Below are 17,914 nucleotides of genomic sequence, written 5' to 3'. Positions count from 1 at the left end.
AAAATAAACCACGAGCGTCTGGACAGTCAGTCTGGGTGGCATGTCTTAGTTCGGCTGCCCCAGTTATGTATACACCACCTACACACAATGCTGCCACCACTACCGTGCCAAGCTCACTGGACGGCAAGAAATAAATACGCCGCCATTCCTAGAAAGAATTCTCCGGCGGTGGAATATAGGGGACACGCACCTATGTCCTACCTGCCCAACACAGGTGTAAGGCGGATTATTTCTATATAATCGGAAAATTAAACCTGAAATGCATTTCTATGGCGGGTGGGGATTGGGGACACGGGAGCGGTGTGCACCTGTTCGGCACTTTTACATATAAATGATGTACAAAACGCACGTTCTGTATTTCCTAACGCCTCTGTAATCAATAGCTGCAACCGCAGAGGACGCTAGGCAATTATTTATATCGTCCAATGACATCAACACAGCAGTCGGAGCGGGTTGCCATCAGGTCACGTAAATGCCACCGTGGGATGACTGAAAACCTGGCCTCTATGGGCACCCATAGGTGACGGGTTCCCCGGCAATACGGCAGCACTCTGGTTACACCGACACTTTTCTGCTGAACTCTGGGGATGTCTGGCGTCAAGTGCAGATTACACCTTTATGGCCAATCACTTCTGCCCAAATGCCCCCAAACAAACTTGAACTGCAATTAACCCGCAGGGAGAAAACAAAGAGGACCCGCCACATCCTGACCGAGCCGGCGTCTTATCGGAACCCCGCAATTCCACAAATCAAAGAATCGATACAGGAAAGCATATTAACCCCTGAGAGGACAAACCGCTCACACACATCGGAGGGGCCCCCATAGATGACAAAATACAGAGACCGTAAATATTAACCTTTTAATTGCCAACAAACCCACTGAACCAATTACTGATAAAAGCCACAATACATTAATGAAAAAAGTGACACATTATATACAAATGGCAACAAAATTTAAAGACACATTAAGCTTTTAGCAATAAATTTTAACCTGTCAACTACCATACTCCAGTCCAATAAACCTACATTTTTAGGGTACTTATCAAAAGCAATGCATTTAACCTCTTAGGTGCCCTAGTGTAGCCATCTAAATAAATATTGTCAAAGAATGAAAAAAAAAAACAGACAAAACAAACATTTTTAACAATTCACAACAAATAAACCCATCACTGTCTCATCTTAGACATACATAGAAATTAACCCCTCAGCTGCCAATGCTAAAAAAAAATAAAACTTGCATTAGTAAGTTAAAAAAAAATGCTCTACCCCCCATGTTCATACCATTGGCCTTCAAAGTACCACTTTTGGTCTAATTTGTATCTTGCTTACATCATTACATTATACCATTAGCCCCTTCATTGCCCTGCCCCACCCCCCCAAAAAAAGCTATTCTTTCCATTAGACTAAAGTCTAAATTATAAAGTATAAAACAGAAAAGGTCTCCCAAGTCAGTGACAATAACCCCTTGTCTGCCAATGCTCCTTTTAGCCAATTAACCCCCCCAAAAAATTGCTTAAACTGCTTGCTGCCAAACAAAAAGTGGCTAGCAAATATGATTAACCCCTTAGCAGTCAATGTCAATGTGACTGACCCCTTGTCTGCCACAAAATTGCTCAAACTGCTGTCAAAGTGAAGGGGGACTCGGGCTGATTTTTTAACCCCCTGTCAAAAAAAAGGCAACAGGAGCTAATTTAGTAGGGGAGCTAAATTTAATTAACCCTCAACCTGCCAATGAGGGAACGTAGGGCTGATGTTTAACACTTTCACTGCCCAAAAAAGTGTCTAGAAAATATGAATAACCTCCCATCCGCCAAAATATTGAATGTCAATGTGATTAACCCCTTAGCTGCCAATGTGATTAACCCCGCATCTACCACAATATTGAATGCCAATGTGAATAAAATTCTTAGCTGCCAGTGTGATTAACCCCTCATGTGCCCCAACATTGAATGTCAGTGTGCTTAACCCCTTAGCTGCCAGTGTGTGATTAACCCCTGACGTGCTCACCCTGGAAGTTTTCCTCTTGTACTTGTTGCTGTAGTCGAACTTCTCCTTCATCTCCTCCAGCACCCTGCCCAGCCTGGCCTGCTCCTCCTCGTCGGTATAATCCTGTGCCAGGAGGATGTAGGCCCTCCAGTTGGCAGAGTCGAATCCCCAGTGGCACGTCCGGTTCTCCAGCGCCTTGTGCGAATGTACGACGAATTTGTGCGGCGCGTAGAGCAGGCGGCAGTCCAGGCATTGTATGCACGGGGCCCCGGGGTTGGCGTACAGCTCCGGCACGAACAAGCCTTTGCATTTCCCGAAGCACTCGTGGTAGACCCTGAAGCTTTTGTCGGTGAGCTCCAGTTCCAGGGAGCCGGGGAAGTCCTTCTTACAGCGGGGCGGGTAGCTGCCCCCGTACAGCAGGGCGTTACACAGGCGCTCGGCGTCGGTCTTGGTGATGAGGCCGCAGGAGGGCGCAGAGAAGGGCAGGATGCCCATGACTTTCAGGATCTCCAGCTGGTCGGCCGTGCATCGGGAGCAATAGACGTGCAGATCATCGCACACCGAATTAATCTGCTGCAGGCTGAAGTCTCGGAGCACCGAATTGAGGATCTGCGGCAGGCAAAGCCTCTTCTCCCCGCCGACCACAAAGCACGAGATGGTCTCCCCTTCCAGGATGGTCTCGCAGCGCTCGGTGGAGCGATCACACGGCATAAACAGCGGGCCACCGGGGATCACCGGCGGCGGCTGCACCGGTAAGTGAAGGACCGGCTCCGGTTCCTTCCCGCTGTCCTTCTTATACATATCCTGTGCCCAGCGGGCTGAGAAGGCGGCCGGGCCGCCCAGAGAGCTCATGGAGCTCAGGTGGAACTGTTCCAGGGTCTTCTGCAGACCGGGATGGGGCTGGAAGCTCCGACTCACCGTCTCCATCATCGGGGCGACACGGGATCCAAAATAAAAAAAAAAGGGAAGGCGCGACACACAAACTATCAACTGCTCAGAAGTTCACTGCAGCTCCATAGCCGGGCGAGCAGTCCCGCTTCATCCGCACAGCCCTCACACGTGCCCCGCAGTCTCTCTGCTGTCCATAGCCTCCAATCACAGGAGGGGGGGTGTACTGAACTTCCTCGCGCCCCTCGCAATGGGATGTTGAACGTCGCCTCGCGCAGTTGACTGGTCTAGACAACCGTGCCCCTTAGTGGAATAGAAAAAGTCGCCTTAAGCTCCCCTCACGACTTTTTCTTCTTCTTGTTACGTTAACCACAAAAAAAAAAACAGCAGCAGCAGCCAGTCCCATGCACACAGCCTGGCTTTCCAATCCAGAGTGCTCAGCTAACACCGCGGTGTCTGTGCCTCAGCGCAGCAGCCTCCTCCTCCCCTCCCTCTCGTTTTTTTTCCTCTCCCTTCTCCACCCCCTCTCTCTGTTTGTTGGTGTCTGCCTCAGTCATTGAATCCCGGCCAAGAATGTGACCAACTCCCCAGGCTGGCTCTTCCAGGAACAACCTCCCCTCCCCGCTGGCTCTTTTTTTTTTCCTGCTGCAAAGCGGAAAAAAAACTTGTCTGTAGAAAGCAGACTAAAAAAGAAAAACTTGTGGTTACCGAGCCGGCTGCTGAGCTAAACACAGGCGGTCGGTCAGGATGAAAGGTGGTGGTGGAGGGGCAGCCAGGTAATGGTTTTCAGCTGTGACTTTTTGACCCCTGGTGTTCTCTTCTTGTGTTTCAGACAGGGATTATTTGTCTTTTTTGGCCACATTAAAGCAGAACTTTAAGTAAAAAAAAAAAAATGACACTTATTTACACGGTATTTATATATCGCCGACATATAACGCAGCACTGTACAACGTCCATGGTCATAGCTGTCCCTAAAAGCTCACAATGTAATGTCCGTACCAAAGTCCCATGTCATTACCTTCCTGGGCGGTTCCAGATTTATAGCTCTAATATTGTTTTTAATGAAAATATGTTTTACAGTATAATATAATAGTATGAGTATAATAAAGTTTGAAACACAAAATCATGTCAAAATAATAAATTAAATACATTTAATAAACTTTGACCTGATTTTATGTTTCAAACTTTAATATTATATACGGTAAAATAAATCTTCGTGAAAGACAATGTACTGCTTTTAGAAATCCAATGTATTGCATTCAGTACAGTTATTTTCTAATAAATACAAAATAATTTGAAATTCCCCAGGGCTGGCTGTACACAGAACTCCCGGGGAATGTCAGCACACTCGCCAGGGGACAGATCAAGGAAGAGGGCGCAGCCAGAGGAGGGCAGGACGCCGGGGGTAAGTGTTTATTTTTGTGACTCGGGGTTACCCCTATCAGCTGTTTTTTTGTTTTTTTTTTTTACCCCCAACCACACTCAGAGGAAAGCAAACTAATCTAACTGTATGTTTTTGGAATGCAGGAGGAAACTCGAGGAGAACCTACAAACTCCATGCAGATAGTGTCCTGACCGAGATTCGAACCTAGGACCCAGCGCTTCAAAGGCCGGAGTGCTACCCACTGAGCCACCATGCTGCTCACAGTGACACTTATTTTTATACCTGGAAAATCTCCATAATCCTAGTCCAATAACTCTTACATTGTCCCATCTCCCTTCTGGATACCCAGCACTTTCCTGTAAATGTAAAAAATGTGCCGATTTCACAGCGCATGCATGAGATCGGTGCTTTTTGTTTGACATTCCAGGAAAGATCCTGATATCAAAGAGCAGAATCTTCAGATACGGGGCGTATGTACCCCGGGGGGCTGCTGGTTTCCCATTTTTTTATTATTATTATTATTATTAATAAACAGGATTTATATAGCGCCAACATATTACGCAGCACTGTACAATGAATAGGGTTTTATTGCCAAAGATAGGGGTCCTCCTCTTTAAAAAAAAGTATTAAAAAAAAAGTATTTTTCAATTTTCATTATACAAGAGCTTTATCCACCCTTTTATGCAATGTAAAAAATGTTGGTCTGCAGTATATTAGATCTATTTTTTAATGTTGTAGAACAGCTTTTTTTACATTAGGGGACCCTTGACATACTTTCCAGTCTTCAGGGAACCCCAGCTATAATTATAATATATACAGCTCATAGTATATTACCATGGTGGTCAGTAGGAAGAATGTCACCCTTACAGATAACCAGGGAGATCATTGATGACTGACCTGACACAAATTTCTTATTGCTCAAGGAACCCCTGGCAACCTCTGGAGGAACCCTGGTTGAAAAACGATTTCCTAGAAGAAAATGCGGTTGCTGGGTTTCTTTTGAAAATGCCAAGTGCCTGGTCAAGCTATAGATTTTTTTCACCCAGGACGAGCGTGTTTGTGAAAATCTAGCAGTGATCTCTCCATGTTATTTACCGAGTCGTCTCATTGGGTCCAATTTATTAAAGCTCTCCAAGGCTGGAGAGAATACACTTTCATTAGTGAAGCTGGGTGATCCAGGAAACCTGAAAAGGATTTCGTTAGCAAATGTTTTGAATCCTGGACCAGATGCATTCCAGGTTTGCTGGATCCCCCAGCTTCACCAATGAAAGTGTATCCTCTCCAGCCTTGGAGAGCTTTAATAAATCAGGCCCATTGCATTGCTAAACATATCAGTCCAGCACAGAATTGTCAGTGGATCCTGAACATTTGTTGAAAGGAATTTTATATTGGTGACAGGGTCACTTTAAATTCTACTCTATCTGCTTCTTTACAGAATAATATTTTTGTTATTGTTATTTTTCCATATTTGTATATAAGATTTTCTTTACATTTGTTTTTATTCCTCCAGTTCTGCTTTTGTGTAGCATCAGTCACATACATGTCACGCGTGGTGGAAGGAAACTCGCAGCGGGGTTCCTCCCTTTGATATTTTTGTCCATGGGATAGCTTCATGATTGTTTTGGGGGCATAATAAATGGTGCTGCCCCAAACTTTCTATAGGCCGTGTCCGGGAGGAAAGGTCTAGTACATACCAATACACAAAATAAACACTGTGCAGCCCCTGGCCTGGAGGTCACCAGAATTCCTGACATCTTATCTACATACTATGAAGAGAAGAACCAGAGATATGTTACTGACCCCAATATCTAACATTAAATGGGTCGCTTCTGGATCACATGACGGTTTTATGTCTGTAATGTGCAGAAATGTTTATGAGCCAAAAGAAAAGTGGAAACTACCACCAAACGCTACAAAGAAACTTTAAAACAAAACTTTATAAAACTATTTAAAGCTGAACTCCTATTGTGTGTTAATTCTCCCACCTTCTAGATTGTAAGCTCTTCAGGGCAGGGTCCTCTCCTCCTCCTGTGTCACTGTCTGTATTTGTCATATGAAGCCCTATTTATTGTACAGCGCTGCGTAATATGTTGGCGCTATATAAATCCTGTTTATTAATATTAATAACTACAGATAACAAATATTCCTTATCTGTGCAGTAATCTTGTGTAAAAGAACTTCAGCACTTTTCTTCTGTTCTAATTCAGACCAGACCATCAATCCTTAATCATTTCACCTTGGAGGAACCCTTGAAATCATTGTTATTAAACAGGACTTATATAGCGCCAACATATTATGCAGCGCCGTACATTAAATGGGGGTTGCAAGGGACAGACAGATACAGACACAGGAGGAGGAGAGGACCCTGCCCCGAAGAGCTTACAATCTAGAAGGTGGGGGAAGTAACACACAATTGGAGGGGAGATATGTAGTGGTGGGAAGTAGTGAGGGTCAGTTGGAAGAATGTCTCTTACATTGCTGGCCAGGGGCAGAATGTCACCCTTACAGATACCCAAAAAGTTCCTAGACTGTAAGCTCTTCGGTGCAGGGTCCTCTCCTCCTGTGTCACTATTTGCATTTGTCTGTCATTTGCAGCCCCTATTTAATGTACAGCGCTGCATATTATGTTGGAGCTATATAAATCCTATTTAATAATAATATTTAGTATAATAATCATTGGTTACACTGACCTAAGAGACAGAATTTTTCCATTGCTCAAGGTACCCCTAGCAATCTTTGGAGGGTCCCTGGTTGAGAAACACTGGACCAGACCTGACTCCTGCTGTTACTCCTTGTGCAGGGTGATTGGTCTTTTTCCCACCCCTACTCAAAGATTTCCACAAGATATCTCTGATCTTATGACGAGATTTTGGGAACCGACATTTCATTGTGCACAGTCCTAAATACTGATATCATGAGAATCAGGTGTAAGGTATTACAGTGATTTTAAATGGGGGGGGGGGGGGGGATTAAGCAAAATCCGCTTTTGTACTAGATTGTAAGCTCTTCTGGACAGAGTCCTCTCCTCCTGTGTCACTTTCTGTATTCGTCTGTCAGTTGCAACCCCTATTTATTGTACAGCACTGCGTAATATGTTGGTGCTATATAAATCTTGTTTAATAATAAAAATATTTATAAATTTCTCACTCTACTGATTTGCATTTATTAGATGGAATCCTATGCTTATATAGCATATAAACAACACAAATGTTTTATCCTAGTGCAATATCTTTGTAAAATTAGGATTTTTTTTTTGAGGGGGTATTTTTTTCTTTCTAGAAACTAGTAATAAAGACATAATGGTGCTGATAGCCCCTGCAGGTATCACTGTTACACCAAGTCACCAAAGTTCTCGGCATCTATAGAATATGGATATTGGGTTTCCTGGTGTGTGTAAATTTACACATGTGTTATGGAAATTAGATGTAAGTGTTGTGCACAGAGACTGATGTTAATGAATAAACACCCCATGAATGTACAGGGGAGTTCAGTAAACAGAGGGGAATTATATGAAAGAAGCAACTGCTATTGTTTCCCATGCTTTGTATTGTCTTATCTAGTAAGAAATGTGTGACTCAAATAGTAAGACTCAAGTACACAAATTAAATGATTTTCACCTGAGATGAGCAAAAAAGTTACGTGTACAACGTTCCCCTTACATTGTTCATCAATCCGCCATAGTGGATTCGTGAACAACCAATCAGGAATGACTGCTGAGCATTTCAATGAAGGGGAGCACAGCGGGGTGCCTCCAACTTACATGATAGAGAGGGTTTGTTAACAGACTTTTGTTTTATTGGCACCTACAGTCTCTGAACTTTTCTGATCATGGCTAAACCAATCCCAGGTGTCAAGTTTTTGCAGATCAATGAAAAGGTTGGAAATGTGTGGTGCATTGACAATAGCAACCCAACACATTGTATTGTAGAGCCCAATGGACCACAGCAATTCACAACTCGTGTGGCCTTGTAAGAAAGGTGTTATAATCCTTAAAGAAATTACATTTTAGTAAAGATTCATACTACATTAAAATGACTAAAGATCCCAAACCTGGGAAAGGACTGGGTAAAGATGTCACTCCACCAATGGAGTTAGGGCAAATTATGGCAGTTATTTCTGCTTTAAAAAGTGTGGTCATTATAATGGAGGTACTAGATGTTGAATTCTACATTAATTGACCCAGCTCTGGGTAACTAGAACAGCCTCCGCTTTTTGCAGTTTTAGATTACAGCTTTAGCACCACCTGTTGGTAGACATTGGAACTCGCAGGTCCCTCCAGCAATCCCCAAGAGTACATGGATTATATTGCATAAAAAAATAAAGTTCCAAACTAACTGATCAGCCCTGAAAAAAAAATTGACTCCTTCCAAAATGTCACTTTCAGGGGTAGTGTTGCATGGGACCAAATTACACTAAATCTCACATCTCAGGTGGACATAAAATATAACACACCTGAAGGAGGTACAAAAGAGTCAGTGGGAGGAGTTCTAATGAATATTACATATTTTACACAAATATTGGGGTCTTAAAAATCAATTTTGGGGTGGGTGAATACCAGTTGTGCTCAAGAAAGAGCCTATGTGAAACTATGTAGAATACTTAATTTCACAACCTCAATAATTAGTTTCTTTTGCAGTTCTTGGCACACAGCACATGAAATATTACAGCCACAGAGGAAGATGATATTGGAAGAGTTTCCTCTACCAGCCTATGTGACCACAGGTTTGAATAAGGTAGGACAGCTTTATAACACCCATCATGTTCCAAGTTGACACAAGTTCCCACTCTATATAAATCCTGTTTATTATATTAATAATGATGAGTGGTTAAAGAAAAATTAAATCTCAACATTTTAAGCAAATTAGGGCTACTGACCTCATTACCCCTTTTTAACAGCTCCTCAAAGTTGACTATACATTTTCCTGTCTGTGGGTGGCTACGTTGCTTTGCCGAGTCCTATGAAGCCACTTTGTAGCCACCTTTTCGTACATGGACCTAGTTGCTCCTACATGAACCTAGATGCTGGTACTGAAACATAGGCAACCCTGAATACATAACCCTACCTCTCTGCTGCATTCCATGGCAGTGGCTTCCGACACATATGTTCTTTGTATGTTTTGCGAAATGATGGGACATGAGTCCTGAGTATGGTATGTTTGATAGCGATCTGATTGCACACTTACAGATCTGACTTTTGGGTAAGCCGTTCTGGAGGCACAAAATGTTAGTGCAAAAAATATCAACTGGGCATTGCAGCATAGGTAAAGATATCACCATATCCGTACCGGCCCATGGAAATGCCCTGCACCCAGTCCTCCTAATTGTATCCCAGGGCTAATGAAGCATGCAACATATTCTATACTCATTTTTAGTACTGTGTGAACTTCAAGCCTTCAATATCATTTGGAACGTGCCCATATTAAAACTGGCAGGCTGAAAGAACTAGATGGTATTCTCACTTGCCATCAAAATCTGCATTTCTGTTTATGAATGAACATCCAAGTTAATAATGACCGTCAAGTACTCGAGCTGCTTTTCCCTTCTGTACAAATGTACTTGGATTCCAGTCACTCTCCCAGAGACAATATTCTATTTAAGAACAATCACTTATCATATGCCGCATATTGTTTGGTCCATAATGCCGGAAGATGCACCATCTGCTGACTGATCAACAATATTCAAATCAGAATTGTAACAGCAGAGGCCTGTATATTAGACTCCCAAAAAATCCCATTAACATTCAGCTTCGAAGACCCATATTTTTCGACAATTCTCATGTGCCAGACACTACATTGGACACATATGTTTGGTTGCCAATTACCTTCATGTTCTACTGTTTCAGAATGAACTATTGTGTGTACGTTCAAACTACTTATCCACTCACCAATGAATGCAGGAAAGGATGTTGGAAACCATCTTTCATTCGAAACTGATAAAAAAAATTAAGAGAGCCCATTGGGGAGAATTCTTCCAATTTTTGCATTAGAGACGCCATCTAATATTGAAGGGTTGGTGTTTCCCCATTGGATTTCCCCTCTTTTTCTGTTCCAGTGACATGTAAACTTTGTCTTTCCCATCACATGTACTGGTGCCAATGGCCGCTAGGACAACTAGAGAGGGTTAATCTCCCAAATAGAGGCATAGAACGCATTAAATAAACCTGGCTATCCAAAACTGCACCTTTCCTATCCAAAATATAAAAGAATTTGTTTTGGCTTTAGACACATTTTAATCAACCTAAGGCTTTACTCATATTTAGACAATTGCTCAGCCTAATCTCACAAATAAAAAGAAATTGACTTTCACTGTGAAATTTGACCTGACAATGAATTTGAACCCAATTCATCAATGAAATGCCCCTTTTTGATTTTTCAGCCAGTTGAAAACCTCATTCCTCCTAACAGCAACAAATGTGATGCAAGTTTCAGATCTAGAAAAATTCTACTTGAAAATAGAGATTATCTATTAAGTAGTTTTATTGCATGATGGACAGGACGTAGTTAGTTCTGAATACATTTTGATTCTAGCTGAATTCTACCTGCAAAATCAGACTGCATTCTACAAGAATTCTAGAAATGTTGTACATTTTAATTCTACAGAAAGATGTTAGATGTTGCTGTAGTCCCATAGAAAAAGCCCCAAGTCCACCTGGCACTTTCTCTCTTATTATTATACTGTATTTATATAGCACCGACATATTACGCAGCGCTGTACAAAGTCCATAGTCATGTCACTAACTGTCCTTCAGTGGAACTCACAATCTAATGTCCCTACCATGGTCATATGTCATTAATACAGTCTAAGGTCAATTATGGGAGGAAAGCAATGCGGTTTTGGCGCTAATGCTGAAAATGGCATTTCTTCTGGCCCAATGGTTGCTTTTCGAGGAAGAACTGGACCACCACAGGAAATGCAAGGGCAATATGTGCAATTGCTTTGCCCTGTGGTGCAGTTTGCTTTTCCCATTTGCTCTTCAGGAGCTATAAATGGCACACGTTTGGATTACTCTTCTAATAGAGGCCTTTAGCATTGAGAGTAACAGACTGGCAACACAACTGCTAACTGCAAGGCAATGACTTCGTGTTGTCAGCCTGAAACAGGACGTGCTGTTACCCCAGACAAGAAACTTTGTAACAGATTGACAATTATAGGAAAGCTGTATACAGGTAAGCATGATTCTAAACTCACTGAAAATAGATTTTAGGTTTACTTACACTTTAATGCTTAGATATTTTCTAAAATCCAATGACCCCAAATGACCCAGGGGCAAGAAGCAATTACCCCTTATGTCAGAAGCCTCCTCTAAAGTCTAAGGGGCACAGAAACTTCTTTCCTTTGTACGCCACCCATTGATCTCGCTACAGTAGTAAAGCTCAAACAGAGATTTGATCCTTTGTTTAGATATAAATAGAAAAGCAGGAAGAAGTACAATCGACCTGTCAGACATCCAAGGACCAGTTAGTTTCTTTCCCCTATAAAGCAACTTATTGCTGCCAACTTATATTTGCTTATGTCATGTGAACAGGCTTCCTATTTCTGAATGTATTCATTGTATTTTTTTTCTTTTTTAATTACTGTATATTAATATGGCTCAGAGATAAGCTAACATTTCCTAAACATTCTCTGTGATCCCAATGTCTGGACAAATAATGTCCAGCATTCTGAACAATATTTTTTTTCATCTTTGACATCCTGCAAGGACTGTCATAAAGAGACGTCTGGAATTCCATTATAACTATCATCTTGTCCTAATGGGTCAGTAATTACCAATACAAGAAAGTCTGTCTCTCCAATGCCTACTGCTGGTAATACTGGGTATTGCAGGTCAGTAAAACTAGTGTATGGTGCCTATAGAAAAGGCAACTTGCCTACATTTTTTTTAAATCATCAGTGACATTTGACTCACAATTCTAGATAACATGATTACCTATATATCCTGCACTTTACCAATAGACAAAAATAAAGGCATTTGGTGTGAAAAGGTTTTAGAATTTCACAGGTCATAATAATGCTTAAAAATGAACTCCTGACATTAATGCATTAAATACATTTGTAAAATAATGATCTTCCTAATTCTGCCTAACAAGGATTGTGGAGGCTCTGATTCATTGATCAGCTAACAGTTAAGTGAAGTATTACTTCACTTAAGGTATTGAGGTATTCGCGTAATGCTGGAAACAATACTGAAGCGTACGGCTCGGCAGTGGCTGCCTCATACAACTTAATACAACACTGACGTCACGCTGCGCATCCCTTGTTTTTCAGTCTCTAGTACAGTTGGTGAATTTAGTGCAATATAAAGGCGAAAATTTTCATTCAGAATACAAGAATTTATTAGAATATTATATTTGTTTTATTATTAATATAACATAAAAATTGCAAATAATGTCCAAATGTTTCTGTGGACCACTAATATCTTCTCGTGGACCACCAGTAGTCCATGGACCAATGGTTGGCAACCACTGTTCTAAACAACAGATTGAAAAGGGAATGATAGCAGCAGTGTGCGGCAAATAGGCTGCGCTGCTTTTTACAGTGCAGATGGGGATAGAAATGATCTGATTCATGGATTCTCCTTTATTGTATTAACTGCAATGGAGTAAGCAAGGTCAGCATCCTAGCTCTGGCAGGAGCACCTGTATCTTAGAATTGTGTAATATATATATATATATTTATTGGTTAGGGGAAAGGAGCATACGAGATACTACCTTGTCAAGCCAATTAGTACTAAATTGAAGGTAAAAAGAAGAAAGAAGAAAAGAGAAGGCTTTTGTGGCAAGAAAGAGTATAGATAGATAGATAGATGTGCCTGTAGTTCAGCTTTAAGGCATAGGCTGAATAGCCAGGAGGGCCCATAATTATTTCGATGTGGATCTCCGTCATGTATAGACCCATGAACAGAGTAATCACATAGCGGAGGAATCCAGCTGTAAAAGAATGACATCTTCATTACTGGCTTGTAGGAGGAAGCAGAAATACAAACTACAGCAGGGAAATCTCACCACTGGAGTCCCTGGAAATCTGAAATCTGCAGTTAATTCTGTTCATCAGTATGTATCCAAACTGAAATAATTTCTTTGGATGATTTGCATTATTGCAATGTGCATATTATAATGTACAGAGCAAACATGCTGGTGAATTTAGTGTTCTAAAATACTAAAATGACAAATCAGTTCATAACATCTATAGAATGGAGTAACATACAATACTTTAATGGTCTATAACATCATTGATAGATTCAGTAGCATTCACATTGCAAAGATGGCAAGCACGAGGGCAGATTCAGTAGTGAGAAATGATTTTTCATTTCAATTGTAAGAATTCTTGCAATAGGAGCAAACAGAAAAGAAACACGTTTTTTTCCAAATTTTTAACAAATAGGGGACCTTATAAGACTTTTTGTAGGCTTTTAGTACACGATGCGCTGTACCGACATTAGATTTACCTTACCCAAATAATAAAATCTGCTACAACAACCAACCCGAACATATTATTTGGTTATCTATGCAGACCACTTGTCCTTCCCCTCCTCTCTGCATAAAGTGGCCGGTCTGAATCATTTATATATAACAAACGTTCAATACCAAAAGCAACAAATATTGAGCATCAATACAGGCCCTTTACTAAAGCATTAGGCGGGCATCTATTAATATTATTAACAGTATTTTTATAGCACCAACATATCACGTGGCGTTGTACATTAAGTAGGGGTTGCAAATGACAGACAGATACAGGAAGAGGACCCTGCCCCAAAGAGTTTACAATCTAAGAGGGATTATTATTATTAAAAAAGAGTTATATAGTGCCAACATATTACACCTTGCTGTACATTAAAAAGGGGTTGAAAATGACAGATACAGACAGTGACACAGGAGGAGGACCCTGCCCTGAAGAGCTTACAATCTAAGAGCCATGAGTTGACGTTCGCCCAATGTGTCTATTCTTAGCATTGATTTCATATCTGTAGCGCCAGGAAAATGTCTAACAAGTAATAATGGTTTTTGAAGGAAGTGTTCCAATTAAAAAGACCCCCCATCTATAAGATAAGCAATGCAGGTAGTGTGCACTAGCATTGACGTCTTTGTCCCCACTCTGCTCTGCATTGACATAAACTTGCTGGGTTGGCAGAGCAATCATATATAAATCTATAACGCACATCATATATAAATAAATTGCTAAAACATCATATAACCTTATAAATGTTATTGCTATATATGTTAATGTTAAGTAATTCTCATTACATTTTAAATTGCAGTTTACCTTGAAATATTACCTGTGGGTCCTGCCACAAAGATCCTTGCTCAGCCACTTCCCATTATGAGGTCTCTCAGTCTCCTGAGCTCTTGTGTTGTCACCTTATTACATATTCTCCCAATAGGGAACTGAAGTTTCAGCACACATTACACAGCCATAGTTCCTTGTTGTCACCCTTAGGAATCGTACCCTAGGAAATGCCATTCAGCCATCACAGGGATGTATGTAGCTTGCAAAAAGGCTGCAAAGATCAGCAGTACAGAGAAACAACAAAATAGGTGAAAATAATCTTTTAAAAAAAAGAAACAATAAACAAAAAGTTAATGTCCCTGAGTTAGGGTTTATATCAATAATTATAGAAAATACAGATTTTTTATTAGATAAATATAATTCAGATCTTCTATATGGGAATATCTTACATTAATATTACCCCGGTATATATCATTCACCTTCTTGTTGGGTTTTATAGGTAACAATGATTGTTTATAATGCAGCACTTATATCCTTATGTTGTTATTATGGTTCATAGTGGCTGAAATAATGAATCACCATCAATATTACTGATGCACACTTTTAATTTATCATTTTCTGGTGATGAGATGAGCTTTGCATTGAGCACAGGATACCCCTTGCTTGAATTTTACATTCACTTAGGACTCCTTTCATTCACTTTGGTTCTATCAGTAGGAAATTTTCTGGTTGCTGTGTCTGTGAGCCCTCCCTGCTTCACTTTAGAAGCTAGACAAGCTAGCACATTCAGCAGTTTCATTGGTGGGAAGTCTATTGTGTCTCCTAATAAGTGCAGTGAAAGTCTCTTATAGCTTTATTAAAACAAATGACTGCTTGCCGTGGAAGCTACGCAGAATTGTGAGACCTGATGGATATACACAATTACCTAGCAAGCAACCTAGATTCCGACACCTGCTATTTTCTTGCATGGATGTGCGATGACAAAAAGATTCCAATAATAGCAGAAAATATAGCAAATCAATCAGGACTATGGCTTTACTGACCCCCTGCTGCCATTAAAGATCTGATGAGACTGTATTAATAATTGTACGCTAAAAAAAAAATCAATATTTGGCTTTAAGGCTCATTCACACAGTGCAGTTTTTGTGCATTTTATTAACGCATGCACTCTAGCATTATTTTGCATGGCATTAAAGAGACCCTAAACTTACCTCTCCTCATTCCATCACCAGTGCCTATATTTTACTAGGTCTATTTATGGGTTTGGGATCTTTGGTCATCTTGATCAGCCAGGCTAAAACATTGTAATTCTCACACATGTGCATGGGAGTTTATTTATTTCCAACACCTGGTATGCTTATATTGCACATTGAGCTCATGCATAGTTCAATGTGCATTCAAGACAAGATTGCAAACAGGTAGGTAAGTTTGCCTTACTGCAGAAAGGACATAGAATGTTTCTTATGTAATGAAAGGTGTCCTGCTCACAATATTGTTTAGTTTTTAAGGCAGCCAAACCATTTTATTATTATTAAACAGGATTTATATAGTGCCAACATATTATGTAGTGCTGTACATTAGATAGGGGTTGCAAATGACTGACAGATACAGACAGAAGGAGAGGACCCTGCTCAGAAGAGCTTACAATCTAGTAGGTGGGAGAATTAACACACAATAGGAGGGATATGGGCAAAGTCATGTACATACAGAATATCACAATGCACATTAATGCTTTGGTGCTCTATTTTATGCACATGTATCTGCTTTGTGTCGCCTTGATGGGACTGGGGGTTATTTTGAAAAATTGCACTCCAACACATACATTTACATACTCAGTGCTCATTGCTCATATAATATAAATTGGCCCTACAACAAAAAAGCACTTGTAAAGACCGATTCCAGCAAATGTTCATGAAATCTTTGCTCTGCTGCAGATAAAAGCCACCCAAGGCACCTTCACATCCAACATACTTCCAGGAGAATCCAATGCTTGTGATCCCTGCTTCATCTGTGATCCCTTTCGCTGGTCCCTACATCAGCACAGGACCTAGGGTCCAGCAGGAAAAGCCACAAAATATGGCAAAGGGGTGCAAGCATCCAGCACATGTGAGCAATGTAAAGATCCTTCAATGGATTTTATTTCTTTATTACATTTTTTACCAAAGTTTTGGAAAGTTTTTCTTATGGGGCACCACCACCCCAAATATCGCATTATAGTTTTTGGATTGGATTCAGCTGCTAGAATTCTAGTGGCAAAATCTCCTTGCTAGAATTTTAAGTCCCTTCAAAAAGCCACAGCCATTCCAAAGCCCTGTGATGACACCACCATATTGTTCATATTATAGAACAAACAGATATTGATGGCATCCAGCTGATAGAATAAAACCATCGCTATGGCTGGATAGGGGGGATGCAGAGACAGAAACCGCTGTAAGGAATTCTTACTACTTGAGTCATCAAGAAAAGATTCCAAACCCCATCTGCATAATCGGTTTTGTCTCAAGTTAGATTTTAAGCCCAACCCTAATTTTGATGGAAACGGTGTATCTCCTTTAAGGGAATTTCTGCTTATTGCATGTTCTGTGTGTGCCTTCAATCATAGCAATTCATTTAGAGCAACTCTCCTTTTTTAAGCTAAAGAAAATTTTTCTGTATTTCTATATATTCACTGGCTAACTTTTGTAATTCAGTGGCTCACCGACTGAGCTTATGCAGAATTTCGTGTTGGCAACAGGATCACCGATTGGTGTAAAGCTACCAGTCTTTTTGACCTTGTTCTACTTTCTTGTATTTTTTCTTTTGATCCACAAAAAGAATTCCCCTTGGATCTCCAGCAGATAATGTTTGTCTGATATCTGTACCCTTCCATGTCTTGTAAATTCAGCTGATACTGCCATTGCAACACTGACACCTAGAGGGCAGAAAGGAACAGTTCTGCACATTGGCCCTTAGAAGAAAAAGTTAGCTAACTTTTATCCAACTCCTAAGCTTTAATGTTTTTTCTTTGTGTATGTAATATAAATCACATATTGCCCCTTACCATTCCCCCACAACAAGTAAAAAAAGTAAAAAACCTCACGAGGTTCTGATATAAAAAGTATTCCTTTTCCCTGTATATTATTATACCGTATATATATATATATATATATATATATATATATATATATATAGTACAGCGCTGTATAAAGTCCGTAGTCATGTCACTAGCTGTCCCTCAAGGGGGCTCACAATCTAATGTCCCTACCATAGTCATATGTCTTTAGTAATGTCAATATGGGGGGAAGCCAATTAACCTAACTGCATGTTTTTGGAATGTGGGATGAAGCCGGGATACCCGGAGGAAATACACACAAACACGGGAAGAACCTGCAAACTCCATGCAGATAGTGTCCTGGCCGATATTCGAACCTGGGACCCAGTGCTTCAAAGGCC

At 40.6% G+C, this 17,914-nt stretch overlaps 2 protein-coding genes and 1 long non-coding RNA gene across 4 annotated transcripts in view; 2 read left to right on the top strand and 1 right to left on the bottom strand.

Annotated features, from left to right (window-relative positions):
* Positions 1–3,322, bottom strand: part of SKI (SKI proto-oncogene) — an 81,136-nt gene extending 77,814 nt beyond the window's left edge. For both annotated transcript variants that reach the window (XM_072427018.1, XM_072427019.1), the window contains exon 1: positions 2,008–3,322. In XM_072427018.1, coding sequence (XP_072283119.1) covers positions 2,008–2,916 — 909 coding nt within the window. In that variant the 5' untranslated portion in view covers positions 2,917–3,322. The remainder of the gene's footprint in view (positions 1–2,007) is intronic.
* LOC140341342 (uncharacterized) lies at positions 171–7,224 on the top strand. Its single transcript, XR_011922852.1, has 3 exons — positions 171–845; positions 4,183–4,279; positions 4,402–7,224. It is a non-coding gene; the product is annotated as an uncharacterized lncRNA (long non-coding RNA).
* A 9,203-nt stretch (positions 7,225–16,427) lies between these two features.
* Positions 16,428–17,914, top strand: part of FAAP20 (FA core complex associated protein 20) — a 104,907-nt gene continuing 103,420 nt past the window's right edge. Inside the window, exon 1 of the mRNA XM_072427162.1 lies at positions 16,428–16,588. The gene's annotated coding sequence lies outside the window, so the exon portion shown is untranslated. The remainder of the gene's footprint in view (positions 16,589–17,914) is intronic.

Source organism: Pyxicephalus adspersus, chromosome 11 (genome assembly GCF_032062135.1).
Source record: "Pyxicephalus adspersus chromosome 11, UCB_Pads_2.0, whole genome shotgun sequence".
Classification (NCBI taxonomy): Eukaryota; Metazoa; Chordata; class Amphibia; order Anura; family Pyxicephalidae; genus Pyxicephalus; species Pyxicephalus adspersus.
This window is presented reverse-complemented; position numbering and strand designations above follow the sequence as displayed.